The sequence below is a fragment of the Podarcis erhardii genome (genome assembly GCF_964252035.2).
Source record: "Podarcis erhardii genome assembly, chromosome: 8".
NCBI lineage: Eukaryota > Metazoa > Chordata > Lepidosauria > Squamata > Lacertidae > Podarcis > Podarcis erhardii.
In genome coordinates, this window is record NC_138499.1 from 27,880,951 (window position 1) to 27,899,181 (window position 18,231).

General features: G+C 44.7%; 1 protein-coding gene and 2 long non-coding RNA genes across 3 annotated transcripts in view; 1 reads left to right on the forward strand and 2 right to left on the reverse strand.

The window, feature by feature from the left end:
• RIPK2 (receptor interacting serine/threonine kinase 2) overlaps positions 1–11,176 on the reverse strand; it is a 30,313-nt gene extending 19,137 nt beyond the window's left edge. The window contains exon 1 of the mRNA XM_081874350.1: positions 9,864–11,176. Coding sequence (XP_081730476.1) covers positions 9,864–10,084 — 221 coding nt within the window. The 5' untranslated portion in view covers positions 10,085–11,176. The remainder of the gene's footprint in view (positions 1–9,863) is intronic.
• On the reverse strand, positions 40–7,915 carry LOC309349177. The gene is made up of 2 exons (XR_014159799.1): positions 7,782–7,915; positions 40–7,269 (listed from the first exon to the last, which is right to left on the reverse strand). It is a non-coding gene; the product is annotated as an uncharacterized lncRNA (long non-coding RNA).
• A 40-nt stretch (positions 11,177–11,216) lies between the features above and the next one.
• Positions 11,217–18,231, forward strand: part of LOC309349112 — a 40,602-nt gene continuing 33,587 nt past the window's right edge. Inside the window, exon 1 of the long non-coding RNA XR_014159723.1 lies at positions 11,217–11,655. This is a non-coding gene — a long non-coding RNA (uncharacterized lncRNA). The remainder of the gene's footprint in view (positions 11,656–18,231) is intronic.

Sequence of the window (18,231 nt, forward strand, 5' to 3'; positions counted from 1 at the left end):
TCTTTTGATTTAAATAGTGGGTTGTTGTTTTTTAAAAAAACTTTTCCACACCTGAGGATGCACCTGGGCATTCAGATGCTTCCCTCTTATTTATCAGTTGCCCCCTTGGGCTCCAATCCTATTGCCACAGGGGTACTGAACTGGCTATTATTAGAGAGAAATAATCACTTCCTCTTCTGATTTAGGTTGGTCTAAAAAAATAATAATTATGCTCAGTGCTTCTCATAAGTCAGTGTTTCTCGAGCTTGGGTCCCCAGCTGTCGTTGGACTCATTTTTGAGAAACAGTGTCATTAAGTGCATGAAATTATTTCTAGGAATTACCTAATTCTTACCACAATGCTGCAATGCAGGCTATGATTGTCATCATACCACACATAGCATATTCAGTAGAAATAAATGACTTATTCAAAGCTGCCCATTGTGTTTGTGGGCAAGCTTAGCTTTCAAGTGAGCCCTTAGCAACATCACCCATGTTGGAATGGCTTCTCTACGTGCTGCATTAATTGCATTGTTTGCAATTAATAGTTTTTTAAAAAATTTCCAGCAGGACTGCAGTGTGTGTGTGTGTGTGGGGGGTAGTTTAACCATTTCCTCACCATTTATAATTCCTCTATAATTGCTAACTGTGTGGGGTGATGGGAGGAGGAGGCAATTTCTATTGCATTAATTCCTGGAGGGGAAAGGGTTAAACTTTACACATTGTGCTCTTGATAGAAACTGTCCTGCTCCTAAGATGAAAAAAAAATAAAAATAAAACTTCTGATGTGGTTGCAAGGCACACAATTACTATGATATGTAATTAGACCCATTAGTAATTACAATGTACTTTCTGCTTACTAGGATGCTGCAGGGAGACGTGTAATTGACTTGCACATCCACTGTTCACATTTCAACACCATGTCTGAAAAAGGATTGGTGCTTCTCCCTTGAAGGACAGTCAATTAGCTGCACCCATATCAAGTGGAACTGAAAGACTACTCACACATCACACTGAAATGGCAGTGTGCCTTTATGGCAAAAGAGCCAGTGTGGTGTAGTGGTTAAGAGCGGTAGACTTGTAATCTGGTGAACTGGGTTCACTTCCCCGCTCCTCCACATGCAGCTGCTGGGTGACTTTGGGCTAGTCACACTTCTCTGAGGTCTCTCAGCTTCACTCACCTCACAGAGTGTTTGTTGTGGGGGAGGAAGGGAAAGGAGATTGTGAGCCGCTTTGAGACTCCTTAGGGTAGTGATAAAGTGGGATATCAAATCCAAACTCTCTCTCTCACTCACTGAAAGGGAAATGTCCCAAGGTCCCCTCCAACACGTTACAGAAGTTCCCCATACCTTATAGAGCAAATTTATGGGATGTGTAGGAAAAAGAGAGGACACAAAAGCGCCACTGTGCAGCTAAAACCCCTTGCACTTGCAGACTTGTTCAGTGGGATACTGCCAGGGGTGGACTTCGGTACTATGAGCAAGCCCAAAATTTGGCACCCCCAAATGGATCTTCTCAGTTGTTAACCTTCTCAATTTTGTGCCCCCCTTGGTTCAGTGCCCTATGCACTGCCCTAAATCCAGTGCTGGATACTGCCCTTAGTTTTTCAGGAATTTCTTCAGACTTGACCTAACTTTCACAGTTGCCACTTTCACTGTGTTGTTAGTTTTTATATTGTTTTTCAAAGCATTCATTACTTGAGAAGCTCAACTTACACTGCCAGAGCACCCTCCCCTGCAGCTATGGTAACAGTGATCAATAAATGCTGAAAATTCAGAAACCAGATGAACCTAATATTCGGAATCGTGCTATACCATTCTTCCTTCATTGAGCTACCTTAAAGCACAAACAGCCACTCCTTCTCCATCACACACACCTGCAAATCTTCCCTGCTTTCCTTCCACTGCTTGGCAACCACTAGCAAGTACATCTTTGTAGCATTTGGCTCCATTCCCATTCAAAGAAAAAGAATATAACATGCTTTATGGCAAAAGGCCACAATAGAGTTGTCAGGATAAACAATCAGCCTATCATCCTCTGGGTGAATTATTTACTCAGAGTGAATTTAGATGGAAAAGATTTGATTTAGATCAAGTTTCTCCCTGGTCAGCAGAGGCTGGTCTACTGGGGCAATTAAAAAAATAATAATTCCCACCAAAATCTCAAAGCCACACACTCTTTCCTGTCCCACATACATTTTATACTTTTATCTGAACTCAAGACAACCTCTGCAAACATTTCTTGGATAAATATATTTGCTTACTGAGATTTTAAAAAATTGACCTGAAAGAAAACAATATACGCAGATGTTTAAATGCAATAGGTACAAAAAAACCCAAACATGGGCATACAATATCCAAAATCTATACAGGCTGAGTCTTGCCCCTTCTAAATACCTGAAGCACCTTTTGGCAAACAAATCCCCTCTGTAGAATTATCTGATTGGGTAGAGGAGGTTGTGCATTTCCATCTTTATTCACATAGATTAAAAAAGGAGTCCAAATATGTCAATTTTTTCCTTGTTAGAAATTCTTCCAATCCTCCAGTTTTGATAAGCTAAATGTTCCAAAGACCCACAGCCCAAATTTTGGCCAACCAACCTTTCATAGAGAATCCTGTGGTTTCCCAATGACCTGCTAATCCAAGACGCATGGCTGCTAATAAGAGAGCTACCCATTCTAACTGAGATCCAGCAGAATTTCGCCCTGTCAATTGTGCTAAGGACAGGTCAGGAGGGAGAATTTGGCCTGTGGTGTTATCTCATATATTTCCTAAAGAACGATGCATACTAAGGGGCATAACTAACAGTACAAGACACTCATACTATCAATAGGGGTATCTCATATATTCCATTAAGATCAATGAGTTCTACCTAGTTTGTCTAACTACACAGAACATTCATGCTGTACGGGAGTGGATAATTCTTTCTAAAGTTCCTGCCTGGTAAATTTCTGCTCCTCTTCCTTTATGTAAGGGCTGGAGATGCTGGGCTTCAGTGCCCACCATTCCCAGCCACTATGGCTAATCTGAAGGACCATAGTTTCCTCATCCCTACTGTCCCAACTTCTCCAGTTTTGTATGCTGCAACCCAGAACCACAGGCTCACTAGCAATCCAAAATCTTAGCTCACTCTCTTGGCTGGCCTAGAGACAGATGTCTTTACCTGCTGGATTGCCAGACTGTGGCCATCTTCTCAAGACTGTAACAAGAACAATAAAACACATTGTGCAGATAAAATACAACAGATAGAATTCTACAGGATGTGTTGTTAGTGTGTGAAGACAGGCAAGAACCAAGGATCCCCAGGCATGCACCTCTAGATGGTGGAGTTGTCAGGAGACATCTTGGTGCCCAGGCATCTTCACTTGGTCACAAGTGGCCAATATACACCTGGAGCCCAGTAAATTTTGAATGGTGCTCAGTCACACTATACTTTAAGATAAATTTTATATCACTTCAACAGAACAATGGTTTCAAACCAAGGATCCTGGGAACTACAGCTTGCTAAGAGTTCTGCGAATTCTTGGGAGACTTTTATCCCCCTTGTAGAAATACAATTCCCAGAGTTTCTTGGGAAGAGGGATTGATTTTTGAACCAGTTTAAATCTGCAGTGTGAGTGTGTCCTTGGTTATACACAATATAAACCCATCCACACAACGGGCTGAACTCCCGTTGCTCTGTCCCAGCTTCTGCCAACCTAGCAGTTTGAAAGCACGCCAGTGTAAGTAGATAAATAGGTACCACTGCAGTGGGAAGGTAAATGGCATTTCCCTGTGCTCTGGCACTCGTCATGGTGTTCTGATGTGCCAGAAGTGATTTAGTCATGCTGGCCACATGACCTGGAAAACTGTCTGTGGATAAACGCCAGCTCCCTCAGCCTGAAAGCAAGATGAGTGCCGCAACACCATAGGCGCCTTTGACTGGACTTAACCATCCAGGGATCCTTTCCCTTTCCCTTTTTTTAGACCCAGTGAAATGAGTGGTCCTTAGTTAGTCATGCCCCTTAATTTCAATGGACCTACTCTGTGTAGAAGTCACTTTGGATGCAACCTTTTGCATCAGTTTCAGTGTTGAGGTAAACAGTGCCTAATCTCAGTCATTCCCCATTATCCATGCTGCCACCTCAGCGAAAGCGCAGTCTTGAAAGGCATGCGCACATTTGCCACACCCAGTTGTGCTATAAGTTATGTTGCCAGTTCACACTTCAGGACAGTCCCCTGTCACTCATAGGACCTAACTAGGCCCCTGGGATGGTACAAGGGATCTATACATTTGTTAAATCTATATACCGCCCTTCATCCAAAGATCACAAGGTGGGTTACAACATTTGGTATCTCCTCAAGAGCTTAATACCAACTCTCAAGCGAATACCAAGTTGTATCATAGCAAGGAGTGGCAGCCAACTGACCAGAAAGCGTTACCAAATGCTGTTCTTTGCCAGTGGTTAGAGGAGACCAGGCCCCACAACCGGCATTTGTGAATTGCTAGTGCTGGAACCATATTGCCCAACATAATTTGTGTTCTTTATATCGGGCCACCTATGTACACTGGGGTTCAAATCTGTACTCAGCTGTGAGGATAAAATGGGGAGGAGCAGAACCACTGCATTCCACTACGAGCTCCTAGGGGGAAAGGGTGGGAGATAAATGTAATGAACAAATAAAATAAAACCTTCAGCCCCCTGCGTGGAGGTCATTTGAGAGGCAGTTCTGGACATCAGGAGAAAAGGTGATGCCTTTAATGGAGGAGGAGAGATTTGGATGGCGTATTCTGACAGTGATACAGAAATCTGGGCCATAACTATGGTGTCCGAGAGAAGGACAGGGCAACCTATTCTCATTATTGCATAAGAAGAATTCCTTCCTCCTTGCAGTTAAGGAAGGTGCAGGAGTTCCGCCTTCCTCAGCATCTGGTCATACGAGCCAGAAGTGAATTTACAAATGCAGTCAAATTAGACACTTCCCCAAAGTAGGGTTTTCATTTCACCATGTGTTTTGCAGAAGTCCTAAAGGCCCTGGTCTGCGGTTTCTAAGGAGTATGCACAACACAGTATATGATAACAATTTAAGAAATACTCCATCTAGATGGGGAACGGATGTCTTGCAATAGGGAGGGTACAATTTTTTGCACCCGGATATTAATAGAGCTACAACACTGAACTGATTACCAAAGAAAATGTACTAAAAATATGCCCAGGATTATTCAGTATATACCTCTCCAGAAATATTAATCCTACACGCAAATTCACAAACTATGTTTATCATATCATAGCTCAATCAAAATGTCTTTAATCAGACTGTAGTTTGCTTAGATCTAAAAAGGCAAGCGCCTGATAATTCAGAGTATTCATTTCATCCTCATATGACTCCAGCTACCCATAATCTAGATTAATTTAAAAAGAATATTAAATACTCTGCACCTCAAAAGCATAAATACAGTAGGTACATATTTGATTTATTATCACATACTGTATTTATTTTTTATTACATTGATATCCCATCTTTCCTACAAGGAGCTCAACGTGGCATATGTTGTTTTTCCCCACCCCCATTTTATCTTCACTACAACCCTATAAAGTAGGTTAGGTCAAGAGACAGTGAATGACCAAAGGTCACCACAGCTAGATTTATGGCTCAGTGGGGATCTGAACCCTGGTCTCCAAAGATCTAGGCTAAGGTCACATTTGCATGATGCATTCAACACACATGGCTTCCCCCATAGAATCCTGGGTAGTTTCATTTACCTCTCAAACAGCTACCATTATCTGCATCCTTAAACTACAGTTCTCAGAATTCTATGGGGAAGCCATGTGGCTTAAATGTATGGTGGAGATATGATCAAACACTCTAATCACTACATCACAGTGAAATGTGTGTGACTGACTAGGCACATTAAGCTGAACTGACTCATCAGAGGTGAGTCAGGTAGGAACCATTTAATTAGATGAGTGTTGTTCTGCGGTTTCTCACACTCATCAAGGAGGGTCAATTAATATACAGCGTACTTTTGTACATACCTTCTCCACAAAAAGCTACAAGATAGCTTCTATTAAATTACCATCCCATCCAGGATCAGCTATTTAGATTCCCCCTAGTTTATTAGTAGTCATTAAATGTATGAGTTGCCCCATGCCAAAGTCTCCAGGTGACTTACAATAAAATTTATTTAAAACGTCCAATATAAGCAGTGCAGAGAATGCAATAACTTTAGCAAAGCAACCATAGCAAAAGAACCAGGTAAACAATAATATTCCCACCTCAAGCCCAAACAGACTTAACAACTACAGCGGTACCTCGGTTTACGAACTTAATCCATTCCGGAAATCCGCTCTTAAACCGAAACCATTCTTAAACCAAGGCACGCTTTCCCTAATGAGGCCTCCCACTTCTGGTGCCCTTCTACCATTCAGATTCTATTCCTAGACTGCGGTAAAGTTCGCAAACCGGGACACTACTTCCAGTTTTGTGGAGTTCATAAACCGAATCATTTGTAAACAGGACTTTCGTAAACTGAGATACCACTGTACTTGCTTCAGGTTTTTTTCAAAAACGCCTTATAGGTAATCCAAACAATGTTAATAGTCTACAAAAAATAAAGAATTACTAGATTGCTGGGGGCTGGCAGAGGAGGAATTGCAATTGCTGCATTTCTATGCTGGGTATTCAGAAGGGATGGGGAAAACCCCATCTCTTCTTTGCTAGCCCACTCACTTGAGGGCATGCAATTCTCTGCCACCTGTGGATCCTAGGCTAGTGCTTCAAGCTCCTGGCAGTGGCCATGCAGTCAGGAATCATGTCCACAACCCTTGCGCTTGTATTGGCCAGGGCTGCTGGTGGTGTGCATATGGAGAAGCCGAGGGTGGGGAATCGAGTCTTTGAGGAACCAGCAGGCTGGCATATCAGAGAGGATCAGGTCAGTGCTGTTGCTGTCACGTGGGTCAGCAAAGGAATCCCAGAGTTGCTTAACCACCCAGTTCCACACAATAGGGAATAAGCTGGTTTTGAGCGCCTTAGCAATGGCAGTGCTAGTCATAAAGCCTTGGATGAATTTTGCTCAATCTGACTGCAGTTAAACAACATCTAGCTGGAATCGCCTAGGACATTTTCTCTGAGATTCATATGCAAGGTGAAGCAGGGAACATTCCTCCAGAACCATGCCTCTCTTATCTGGTGAAATGGGGGGCGGAAAGGGGCATGAGATGTAGGAAGCCGCCTACTGTATAAAGGTAAAATTCACATATTACCCTGCCCACACTTTGCTGCTGGTCCCTCCCACCATTTGCATGTGGCCCTTCGAGGATGGCAGTGGCGTAGCGTGGGTTGTCAGCACCTGGGGCAAGGCAAGTAATTTGCGCCCCTAACCCGTGGATTTGCGCCCCCTAACCCTAACCCTAACCCCCAGATGTTGCGCCCGGTGCGGCCGGCCCCCCCTGCACCCCCCACGCTACGCCACTGGAGGATGGCACTGTGGGTTAAACCACAGAACCTAGGAATTGCCGATCAGAAGGTCGGAGGTTCGAATCCCCGTGACGGGGTGAGCTCCCGTTGCTCGGTCCCTGCTCCTGCCAACCTAGAAGTTTGAAAGCACATCAAAGTGCAAGTAGATAAATACGTACTGCTCCGGCGGGAAGGTAAACGGCATTTCCGTGCACTGCTCTGGTTCGCCAGAAGCGGCTTAGTCATGCTGGCCACATGACCTGGAAGCTGTACGCCAGCTCCCTCAGCCAATAAAGCGAGATGAGCACCGCAACCCCAGAGTCGGTCACGACTGGACCTAATGGTCAGGGGTCCCTTTACCTTTACCTTTGAGGGTGGCCCAAAAGGGAATATGACCTTTAGTCTCAAAAATGTTTACCACCCCTGGCCTAGACTAATCAGTCCCTTGAGGGAAGATTTTGTACCAAGCTGTAAAAGCTACCAAGCTACCAAGCTGTAAAAGCAGCTATCATCAGAACAGATTCAAAGGTAAAGAGTTCTAAATGCATGAGTTCTAGAGTGCTAAATGCAAGATTTGTGTTCTGAACTGAGGAAGCAAGACAACTCCCCGGTCAAATTAAGAAGATAAAGCTTAGAAGTTCCAAAATGCCCAAAGCAACGCTAATACAGCTTAAATTCAAACCTGCTTACCTGTGAGTAGGCACCAGTGGACTCAGTGGGACTTACTTCTAAGCAAACATGGATAAGAAGGTTGAGTACTCAGAATAGAGTGCCTACTTAAGTATGCATTGTAGGCCTGCCTTAAGTAGGTTTGCTCAGAAATAGGCCCATTGAGTTCAGTGGGATCCATCTTCAGAAGTGTTTGAAACTCCCATTGTTCTAGGCGCATTTTGCGACAGGGGATTTCATTAGCGCAAGCAGTAACTGAGTTCTGGGCACAGAATTGCGCCTAAGATTTCAGATTAAAACTGCAGAGTGGAAGGAAAGGAGGACCTTTTTCTGCCTCCCCACTCTCTGAAGACTGGAGAAGAGACCCTTTTAAGAATATCAGGGGGTGGGGGGATGGGCAGGTAAAAGACTAGACCAGGGATGTCCAACAGGTAGATTGTGATCTACTAGTAGATTGCAGGGTGTCCGTGGGATCGCTGGATCCTCCCCCCCCAAAAAAGCTCAACAACTTAACAACTTTGGCTCCCTTAACAAAGCTCAACAATTTAGGTAGATTACTGCCAGCTTTTTTACAGTGGGAGTAGATCTCTGTCTCTTGGAAGTTGGACATGCCTGGACTAGACCATGTGAAAAATGAACATGACATTTTAGCTTCAGTTCATTCATTTTCAGCTTTGTATTCTTGTTATAAAAAAAGTGTGCCTAGACATTCCGTTGTTGCTCCCATAACTTAGGTTTAAGGTGCCATTTAGCTCCTAGCTTTCATATCTCAATTTCTAACACTGATTTTCAGGTAAGTGTGTTTAGGGTTAGAGTCCAATCCTCTATGTATTCCCAGAATGAAGTTTTACTGGCTTCAATAGGACACCCGTTCAAGTTGCAAACATATAGGTGTAGACTTGGGTGAAGAACAAGGATGTCTGAGTAAACAGAGAGAGAACTGCTTTGGGTGTTGCACAATGTAGACTTCTAATCTCTTCTAAATAAAGAGCTTTTGGGAGAAGGGGCAGAGAGGAACCACTACAATCTCTGAACACAGCGTTTAAAATCCAGTCAAATCTAAAATAAAAACAAGAAGACTAACCACAAGAAGCTGCCTTTATACTGTCAGGCACATAGGTCCATTCAGCTCAATATTGTCCAGATTGACTGGCAGGTTCCCCCCCTCAGTGTTTCAGCCAAGGGTCTTTCCCAGCCCTGCCTAGTAATTAAAACTGGGACCTTCTGCATGCTATGGCTCTTCCAAACAGAGGAAACCCTGCAGATCTTTTCATCCTGGCCAGAAACAATAGATACTGTATTGACAAGGCTTGCAGCAGGAAGAGGGGGTGTGGTTCTTTAAATCAAAGGAGTGAGGCAAGGGCTAAGGGCAAAATAGTTGACAATACCCTGGTCCCAGCAGAGAATGCCAATTCTGAGTAATGGCTTACACTCAGTATTGACTTGGACTGGAGAATCTTGGGGCCAAATCCCAGTGTAGCCATTATTTCAAACCATTGTCCTGAGAATAAAAGGGAGAGGGGAGGACCATGTTTTCCACCCTTTGAAGAAAGGAGGAGATGCTAGGAACATATGAACCTGCCTTATCCAAAGGCTGACCAAAATCCCATCTAGGTCAGTATAGCCCACACTGACAGGCAGTGGCTCTCTTGCAGGAAATGCCAGGGTTTGAATCAGGGACCTTTTACATCGGATAAAAAAAATATTAAAATTTCTCGATTTCACAGCTGCAAATGGGGTTGAGGCAACCAAACCACCCCACCCACCCGCAACCGTTACCTCTCTAGCAGGGGTCCCTGCAGGCACTTGACAGCCACTGGGATCCGCCAGTCTGCGTGGCGCGCAGAGGACACCGTGCCATACGCGCCGCGGCTGATGAAGCGCAAGTCCGGGAGCTTGTTGGAGGAGATAGTGGGGAGCGTGTAGCTGATGTCGCAGGACGCGCAGCTGCCGTTGCTCCCGCCGCCGCCGTTCGTCCTCATGCCGGCGTCAGCAGCCATCAAGTCAGGCCGGCTCTGGCCTGTGCCAAGTGCGCGCTCGCCAATCCCCGGGGCCACCCAGGAGCCGCGGAGCCTCTTCAACAACAGTAGCCAAAGTGGGTCAAACGCGCGCCGCGTCTCCAAGAGAGCAGAAGGTCCTCTCTGGAACCCAGAGCCTCTAATATCCACCGAGATTTCCACAAGTTCTTCTGCGCCGGGCTGCACAATTTCTCCGCATCACATTCTGCTGTCCAAGCGGCCCTGACTCACCCGTTTCTCTCTAGAGAGAGCACCGGTCTCTCCACGTACCCGCGGCGAGCCTGCCAAATTCTACAGCTCGCACCCGTCCCTGCGCTTTAACGCCCAATTGTCACCCTTGCCAAATTCTCTCGCCATCGCACCCAAACTCCGCTCACCTTTGCTCTTTGCCCACATTCACAACCATCAGCCTGGCCTCTTCAAACCCCACCTCCCGATGCAAACAAAGTTTCCGCTGGACGCGTCTTTCCTGCGCTTCCCTTCCCCTCGAACAAAAGTTTAGACAGTCGTAAAAAGTTCCAGATCCCTTCCTTTCCCGATCTTTCGTCTCAAAGGGCTTAAGATCCAAAGCAACGTTGCAACTTTGTGGGGTGTTGTGTGTGTGTATAAACCTTTTTTTCAGATCTCCAGATGAACTGACGATAATCCCCTGGCACAAGGAAGCCATATCAGCTGCGTTGCTGCTTCTCCCATCTTGGGAATCCTCCAATCTGCCTATGAGGGCGGAGGAATTCAAGACGATGAGCGGGGCAAAAATAAAACACGAGTGGGACCTCTGTCCGTTCTCCGGCTGCACCAACCACACGTCAATGGCGACTGGAGAGCCCCGCCTCGACGCGCGCAACAACAACCTCCTCGCCCAGCCTTTCCAGAAGAGAGCAAGGGAGGAGGCGAAGGCTCCGGGCCAGAAGACTCCGCCCACCCAAACTGGGAAAACAACAGCCTCGCCATCCGGAAAGTCTGGCTCGTCCTGTGATGTGAGTTCAACGTTGCGTGCGGCCACGCGGGGAGAAGGTGAGCATCCCACTCGCCTTGCCTCCCTTGGCGCTGTTTGAAACCGAGAGCCGGGCGCCTCCACGCCGCAGCGCCAGGACGCACTGCTGCTCCGCCTTACCTCGTTCAAAATAACTCCTATTTTTCTCTGTTGTCGAGCACCGATTCTGGGGAGAACTCACGAGCGCGCTTCCAAAGGGAATCCACTCACTTTTTGGCCAAACCTTGCAGGCTGCGATCCCATCCCACGCGCGCTTTCAAAGAGTAAGCGTAACACAGTTGGTGTGGCTGAAGTAGTTTAGTTGGGAGATCGTTCAACTGGAAGATTCAAAGGTCCCTGGTTCCATCCCGGGTTTCGGCAACAATAACTTTCATTTCGGGGTTGGGCTAGACGACTCTCGAGTATATTTTCCAGCTCCAGAGTTCTATTATTCATCCGAGTCGCTCCACCTGCAAGTTAGTTCCCTGAGGATGGTAAGAGTTTCCACAGGGCAATCCTACGCGTGTTTACTCGGAAGTAAGAGTCACGTTTGAGGCCGATGGGGCGTGTCCCCAACCAGGTACTTATGTTTTAGGACTGCGGCAGTCAAGTGTATTCCATGCTTACTGGGCAGTAAGCCCCATGGAACAATCCTAAGTAGACTTTAAAATAAAAATCAAATTAACCTGCCTCTAGCCAATAAGCAAGTATTTTTTAAAGTTTCCAATAAGTAATACTTGTTGTTGTTTAGTCGTGTCCGACTCTTCTTGACCCCATGGACCAGAGCATGCCAGGCACTCTTGTCTTCCACTACCTCCCTCGGTTTGGTCAAACAGATGCTGGTAGCTTCAAGAACACTGTCCAACCATCTCGTCCTCTGTCATCCCCTTCTCCTTGTGCCCTCAATCTTTCCCAACATTAGGGTCTTTTTCAGGGAGTCTTCTCTTCTCATGAGGTGGCCAAAGTAATGGAGTCTCAGCTTCAGGATCTGTCCTTCCAGTGAGCACTCAGGGCTGATTTCCTTAAGAATGGATAGGTTTGATCTTCTTGCAGTCCATGGGACTCTCAAGAGTCTCCTCCAGCACCATAATTCAAAAGCATCAATTCTTCGGCAGCAGCCTTCTTTATGGTCCAGCTCTCACTTCCATACATCACTACTGGGAAAACCATAGCTTTAACTATACAGACCTTTGTTGGCAAGACTTAATTATGTCCTGTCATATCTGAAGCCACATTCCGAAATTGTAATGGGGAAAAATTGGCACCCATCTGGCTTTTTGCAATAGCGATGTTTATCTGGGCAAACATCCTCTGTTAGGTTGACTTCCTGCTTCACCACAGTTAACCTGCTTTTAATTTTTTAATATCTCTGTGAGTGCTAATCTATTCACCAGTCTTAATCCTCTCTCTTTATGACTTTTGATGTAACTGCATATTGATCACAGTGAAACTTATTTCTGAGTAAAATGCTATAATGCTATAAGTGCTAATTTTCTAGAAAAAGATGCTGAAACTCACCTGGTTCTCTTATAATGGTGATGGAGCCCACCTGAGAGGTGCTGGCTTGGGAGAGCACATCTTTGTTTGAGACTCTGCCCTGCCATGTAGGCCCAAAACCTGCCTGATTGCAGCACATGTGGAAAGCATTAAGGTGTTTCTCTGACTTTTGTAAGTTGCCCACGACTCACTTCCTTAAAGCAGCATGCTCAGCACGCAAGCCTGGAACCATGCTGATTGTAATCAGTGCTGCCTGTGAGCAATGCAATGCAATGCAATGCACACAATTATAAAAACAATAAAGCTGTCACAATAAAAAAACAAGTGGTTATGCTTTGTGTGAAGCATCCCATAAACGTGTGTGTGTGTGTAAGAGAGAGAGAGAGAGAGAGAGAGAGAGAGAGAGAGAGAACACTATGCATTTCTATGTTCAGCTATAAAATGGGGCAGAGATTGACTTTTCTATAAGCTTCAGCATCGCCTTGCTATGGACAGATGCTTTTAAGCCTGGTATCTTACTTACTTATTTATTAAATTTGTATTGTCAACCTTTTCAGACCCAGGGCCCTCTTTCTACATTTCTTAACCTTTTACCATCTATTTGCATGGTGGTTGTCCCCCTTGGATCAGGCCATGCTCCCCACTTGTGGGTCCCAACCCACCAGCTGAAGACCACTGCTCTAAGCCATTTCCCCCAGCTCAGCACCAAGACTGGAGGTGAGCCAGGCTGGAGGGGAACGGCTTGATGCAACTACATGTGACAAGGTGAGGGGCATCGGAGGTTTTACTTCCTCTTTTCCCGCGTGATCATTTTCATAAGAAATGTTCACTCCCTGCTTTATAGTGAAACAAGCAGATATAGGGCCTTTGCTCCATTGCAGAGCTTCTGCTCTTGCATGCAGAAGGCCCCAGATTCAATTCCTGGCAACGCCAGGTAGGGTTGGGAGAGAACTATACTTGAAAGGGTTGGGGGAGCATGTCTTTAAGAAACAGGGTTTATTTTACACCTGGGTGTAGATGGAGGGAGTGCAGGGTTCACATCTCAAGAGGGGCTTGTTCGCCACAGCAGTGCAGCATCAAATTCCAAGCCATCTATATGCCGTTGTCTCAGACTGCCTTCAGCCAGCTCACTAAGATGGTTCTGCCCTTCAGCCCTCGCAGGGAGTTTTGCCAGCTTCCTTTCCTGTTCGCAGAAGCAGCCCAAGCAGCTCCTCCCCTTCTGTCTCCTATTCCAAGCCTAGTTTTATACCGGCACATTTTTTCTGTGTGACATCACACCTTCCCCTCTCCTATCCTTGGCAACCCCTGTTTTGCACAGACCCAAGGTTCCTTTTTTTATGTGTCTGGCCATTGTTTCATAATGCCTTGCGTTCAACTAGCCCTGCCAGGCTAGTTTGCATAGGCTGAACCCAGAAATTTCTATGTTTGATGCAGAATGGCAATCAAAAACATGGTAACTTTTCCATTTAGCTAAAACAAGTGGGACCTGCAACAAAGTGCTAAAGTGTGTGGAGTGATCCTGTTCAGGGTGTCAGCCAGCCATCAATGCCTTCTTCCCGAATGGTCCGTTTCATTTTGCTTCTCCCCTGGTTTTCTGTTTCCACTGCCCACCCCACCCCCATTCAAAAAGTGATTTATGACAACAGAGTACACATGGTCTTCATTTAGCTGTTCGGGGTTTCCCTACCATCAGTAGGGTTTCCCCTCCTTTCTAAAACAGTTCTATACTTCTGCAAAGCTTGGATCCACACTAGAATACTGTATTTTTGCTATTAGTATACTGTACTTTTCAGTACAGTAGTATAGATACTTAGATATTAGTATAGATACTTTTAAAAAATGCAGTTTTACAGTATGGTCCAGTGTCTACTGATATGTATATCCTATTCAGGGGTTTTTCTCCCAGATAAGGGGGTTAGGACTGCAAGCTTACCTAATTTCTGTCATTTATATCTCTGGGTACTTTGATGTAACAGACAAACACACTGCTGAAAATTGGGGGGGGGGGGTAGAAAAAAAGTGGAAATTCCCAGCAAACTAGTATAATTTGCACAGGGTAACCTTTGAGTAATTCCCAAAGATAACTTGGGAAAGTCCCCACTGTGGTTACTTTGTGGCTTGGAATCTTAAGTACCGGTAATTTGGAAGGCAGCCTGGATACTGCTGACCTTGGTTATGAGCTGTTGGCATAAACAGCTGTCTAAAAAAAAAATATGCAATTTTTGTCGGTATGTCCACACATTGAAAGGAACTGGAAAGTGAAAGCAAAGTCCTCTGCCACCCACTTCTCATTTCATTCTTATGAAATGTTCCATTGATTTGTCGAATGGGACTTACCATCTTCCTCCTGACAGTGTGGGGTTGGACCTTAGTTTCTCATCTGTGACCCTCATCTCCCAGCCGTATATGGTGATGGGGAGCTAAAATGTGTCTGGTGGGTAGGAAGCAGGAGTTCACAATGATGATGCTCCAGTTCCACAATGATGATGCTCCAGTGGTATTGGGCAGGGGAAGGTACAGTTGGAATGGAGTGGCAGACCACTATCTTGGGTGGAGGCCTAGATGTTTGGTGTCTGTTCTTTGCTTCAGCTGTCTCACTCCTCTAGAAGGTAGCTTACTGCTTGGATATGCTGATGCCCCAAAGCTCCATTTATCCATAACACTGGACTCAGGAGGGACTGTGTAGGTAAGGTAAAGGAGCCCTGGACGGTTAAGTCCAGTCAAAGGTGACAATGGGGCTGCAGCACTCATCTCTCTTTTTTTTAATTTTTTATTAAGAATTTTGTTGATACAGTAGAGAAAAGACAGAATAAACAGATAATAGACAGAAAAAAGAACAAACATAAAATTTAACATCTTGTAATACCCATCTTTTCTTCATCTTTTGGACTTCCTCACATCTCCCGCTCTTGCATTCCAAATTTATAAAACTTTAGCCAGCAACTTGTCACCTTGTTTCAATTCTTATTATACACATTTCCAATGTTTTGTCCCTAACTTTGAATATTTTTATCTAGGTCTTAAACACCTAATTTTAACACAATGTTTATTCAAAATTTATTTTTCTCGTAAAATTCACTCATTCTCATAATCTTATCAACTAACTTTATGGGCCCTGTTATTTTCAAATCTCTCATCCTTCTTAGCACTCATATAGTTTACAATGTTTTTGTAGATAGTCCTTGAATTTCTTCCAGTCCTCTTCCACGGCTTCCTCTCCCAGGTCTCGGATTCTGCCGGTCATTTCTGCAAGCTCCATATAGTCTATCAGTTGCATCTGCCACTCTTCCAGCGTGGGCAAATCTTGAGTTTTCCAATACTTAGCGACGAGTATCCTTGCTGCTGTTGTTGCATACATAAATAATGTTCGATCATTCTTTAACACCCTCTGGCCAACAATGCCCAAAAGGAAGGCCTCTGGTTTCTTGGGAAAGGTATACTTAAATACCTTTTTCAGCTCATTATATATCATTTCCCAGAAGGCCTTAACCTTAGGGCAAGTCCACCAGAGGTGAAAGAACGTTCCTTCAGTTTCCTTACATTTCCAACACTTATTATCTGACAGGTGATATATTTTTGCTAGCTTGACTGGGGTCATGTACCACCTATATATCATTTTCATAATATTTTCTTTCAAGGCATTACATGCCGTAAACTTCATACCGGTGGTCCATAACTTTTCCCAGTCAGCAAACATGATATTATACCCAATGTCCTGTGCCCACTTTATCATAGCTGATTTAACCGTTTCATCCTGTGTATTCCACCTCAGCAGCAAGTTATACATTCTTGAAAGTAATTTAGTCTTACGTTCTAGCAGTTCTGTTTCCAATTTCAATTTTTCCACCTGGAATCCTAACTTTTTATCCAATTTAAAAGCCTCTTTAATCTGAGCATAATGTAGCCAATCTCGCACTTTATCTTTTAGTTTCTCCAAACTCTGCAATCTCCAATTGTCTCCATCTCTTTCTAATATTTCCCAATACTTTGGCCATTTGACCTCCATATTGGGTCTTTTCACTGCTTTAGCTTCCATAGGTGATAACCACCTCGGGGTCTTATTTTCTAATAAGTCTTTATATTTTGTCCAGACATTAAACACTGCTTTCCTTACAATATGGTTCTTGAAATTCTTGTGAATCTTAACCTTGTCATACCACAGATATGCATGCCATCCAAAAGCATTGTTAAATCCTTCCAAATCTAAAACATCAGTGTTTTCAAGAAGCAGCCAATCTTTCAGCCAGCAAAAAGCTGCTGATTCATAGTACAACCTTAAGTCTGGCAGGGCAAACCCCCCTCTTTCTTTAGCATCAGTTAGTATTTTAAACTTAATTCTGGGCTTTTTGCCCTGCCAAACAAATTTAGAAATATCTCTTTGCCACCTCCGGAAACACTCCATTTTGTCCACAATCTGTAGAGTCTGGAAAAGAAACAGCATCCTTGGCAATACATTCATTTTTATAGCAGCAATACGGCCCAACAAGGAAAGTTTCAATCTTGACCAACTTTCTAAGTCCCTCTTGATTTCTGACCAGCACTTTTCATAATTGTCCTTAAATAAACTCAGATTCTTTGCTGTTATGTTCACCCCTAGATATTTTACTTTTTAAACCACATTTAACTCTGTCTCTTTCTGAAACCTTTCTGACTCTGAAGTTGTCAAATTTTTTTCCAGTACCTTAGTTTTTTGTTTATTTAGTTTAAATCCCGCCACCCGACCTGCAGCACTCATCTCACCTTCAGGCCAAGGGAGCCAGCATTTGTCCACAGACAGCTTTCCGGGTCATGTGGCCAGCATGACTAAACAGCTTCTGGTGCAACGGAACACTGTGATGGAAATCAGAATGCATGGTAACACAGTTTACCTTCCCACCAGAGTGATACCTATTTATCTACTTGCACTGGCATGCTTTCAAACTGCTAGGTTGGCAGGAGCTGGGACAGAGCAATGGGAGCTCACTGTGTTGCGGGGATTTGAACCATTGATCTTCTGATTGGCAAGCCCAAGAGGCTCAGTGGTTTAGTCCACAACGCCACCCACATCCCTTGGACTGGTGCCGTGGACTGGTGCTTGAACGCAGCAGTGTGGTGGATGAAGAAAAACCAGCTGAGCTTGAGCCCTGGCAAGACAAAGACACTCTGGGTGAGGAGTTCCCATGTCTGAGAAACTGGTCAATTGCTTACCCTGGATGGGGTTGCATTCCCCATAAAGGACCAGCTTCAGCGTCTGGGGTTGCTGCTGGATACAGCCTTGTCCTTGGAAGCCCAGGTGGCCTCAACAGTCAGAAGCACCTTCTACCATCTTTGACTGCTACAGCAGCTATGGCTAATCCTGGACCAGGTGAGCTTGGCCACAAATTGGCTATTTTCAAGATTGAGTTACTACAATGCACTCTCTGCAAGGCTTGTCTTGCACTTGATCCAGAACTTTAGTTAGCACGGAGTGCTGCAGCATGGTTGCTGACAGAAGTGGTAACCTGGTCAGCATTTAACACATCTGCTCAGAGACTTGCGCTGATTGCTGATCTGCTACCAGGCCAAGTTCATGGTGCTACTGTTAGTTATGGCACCAGTGTGGTGTAGTAGTTGGAGTCATAGAATCGTAGACCTGGAAGGAACTCCGAGGGTCATCCGGTTCCATCCCCTGCAATGTAGG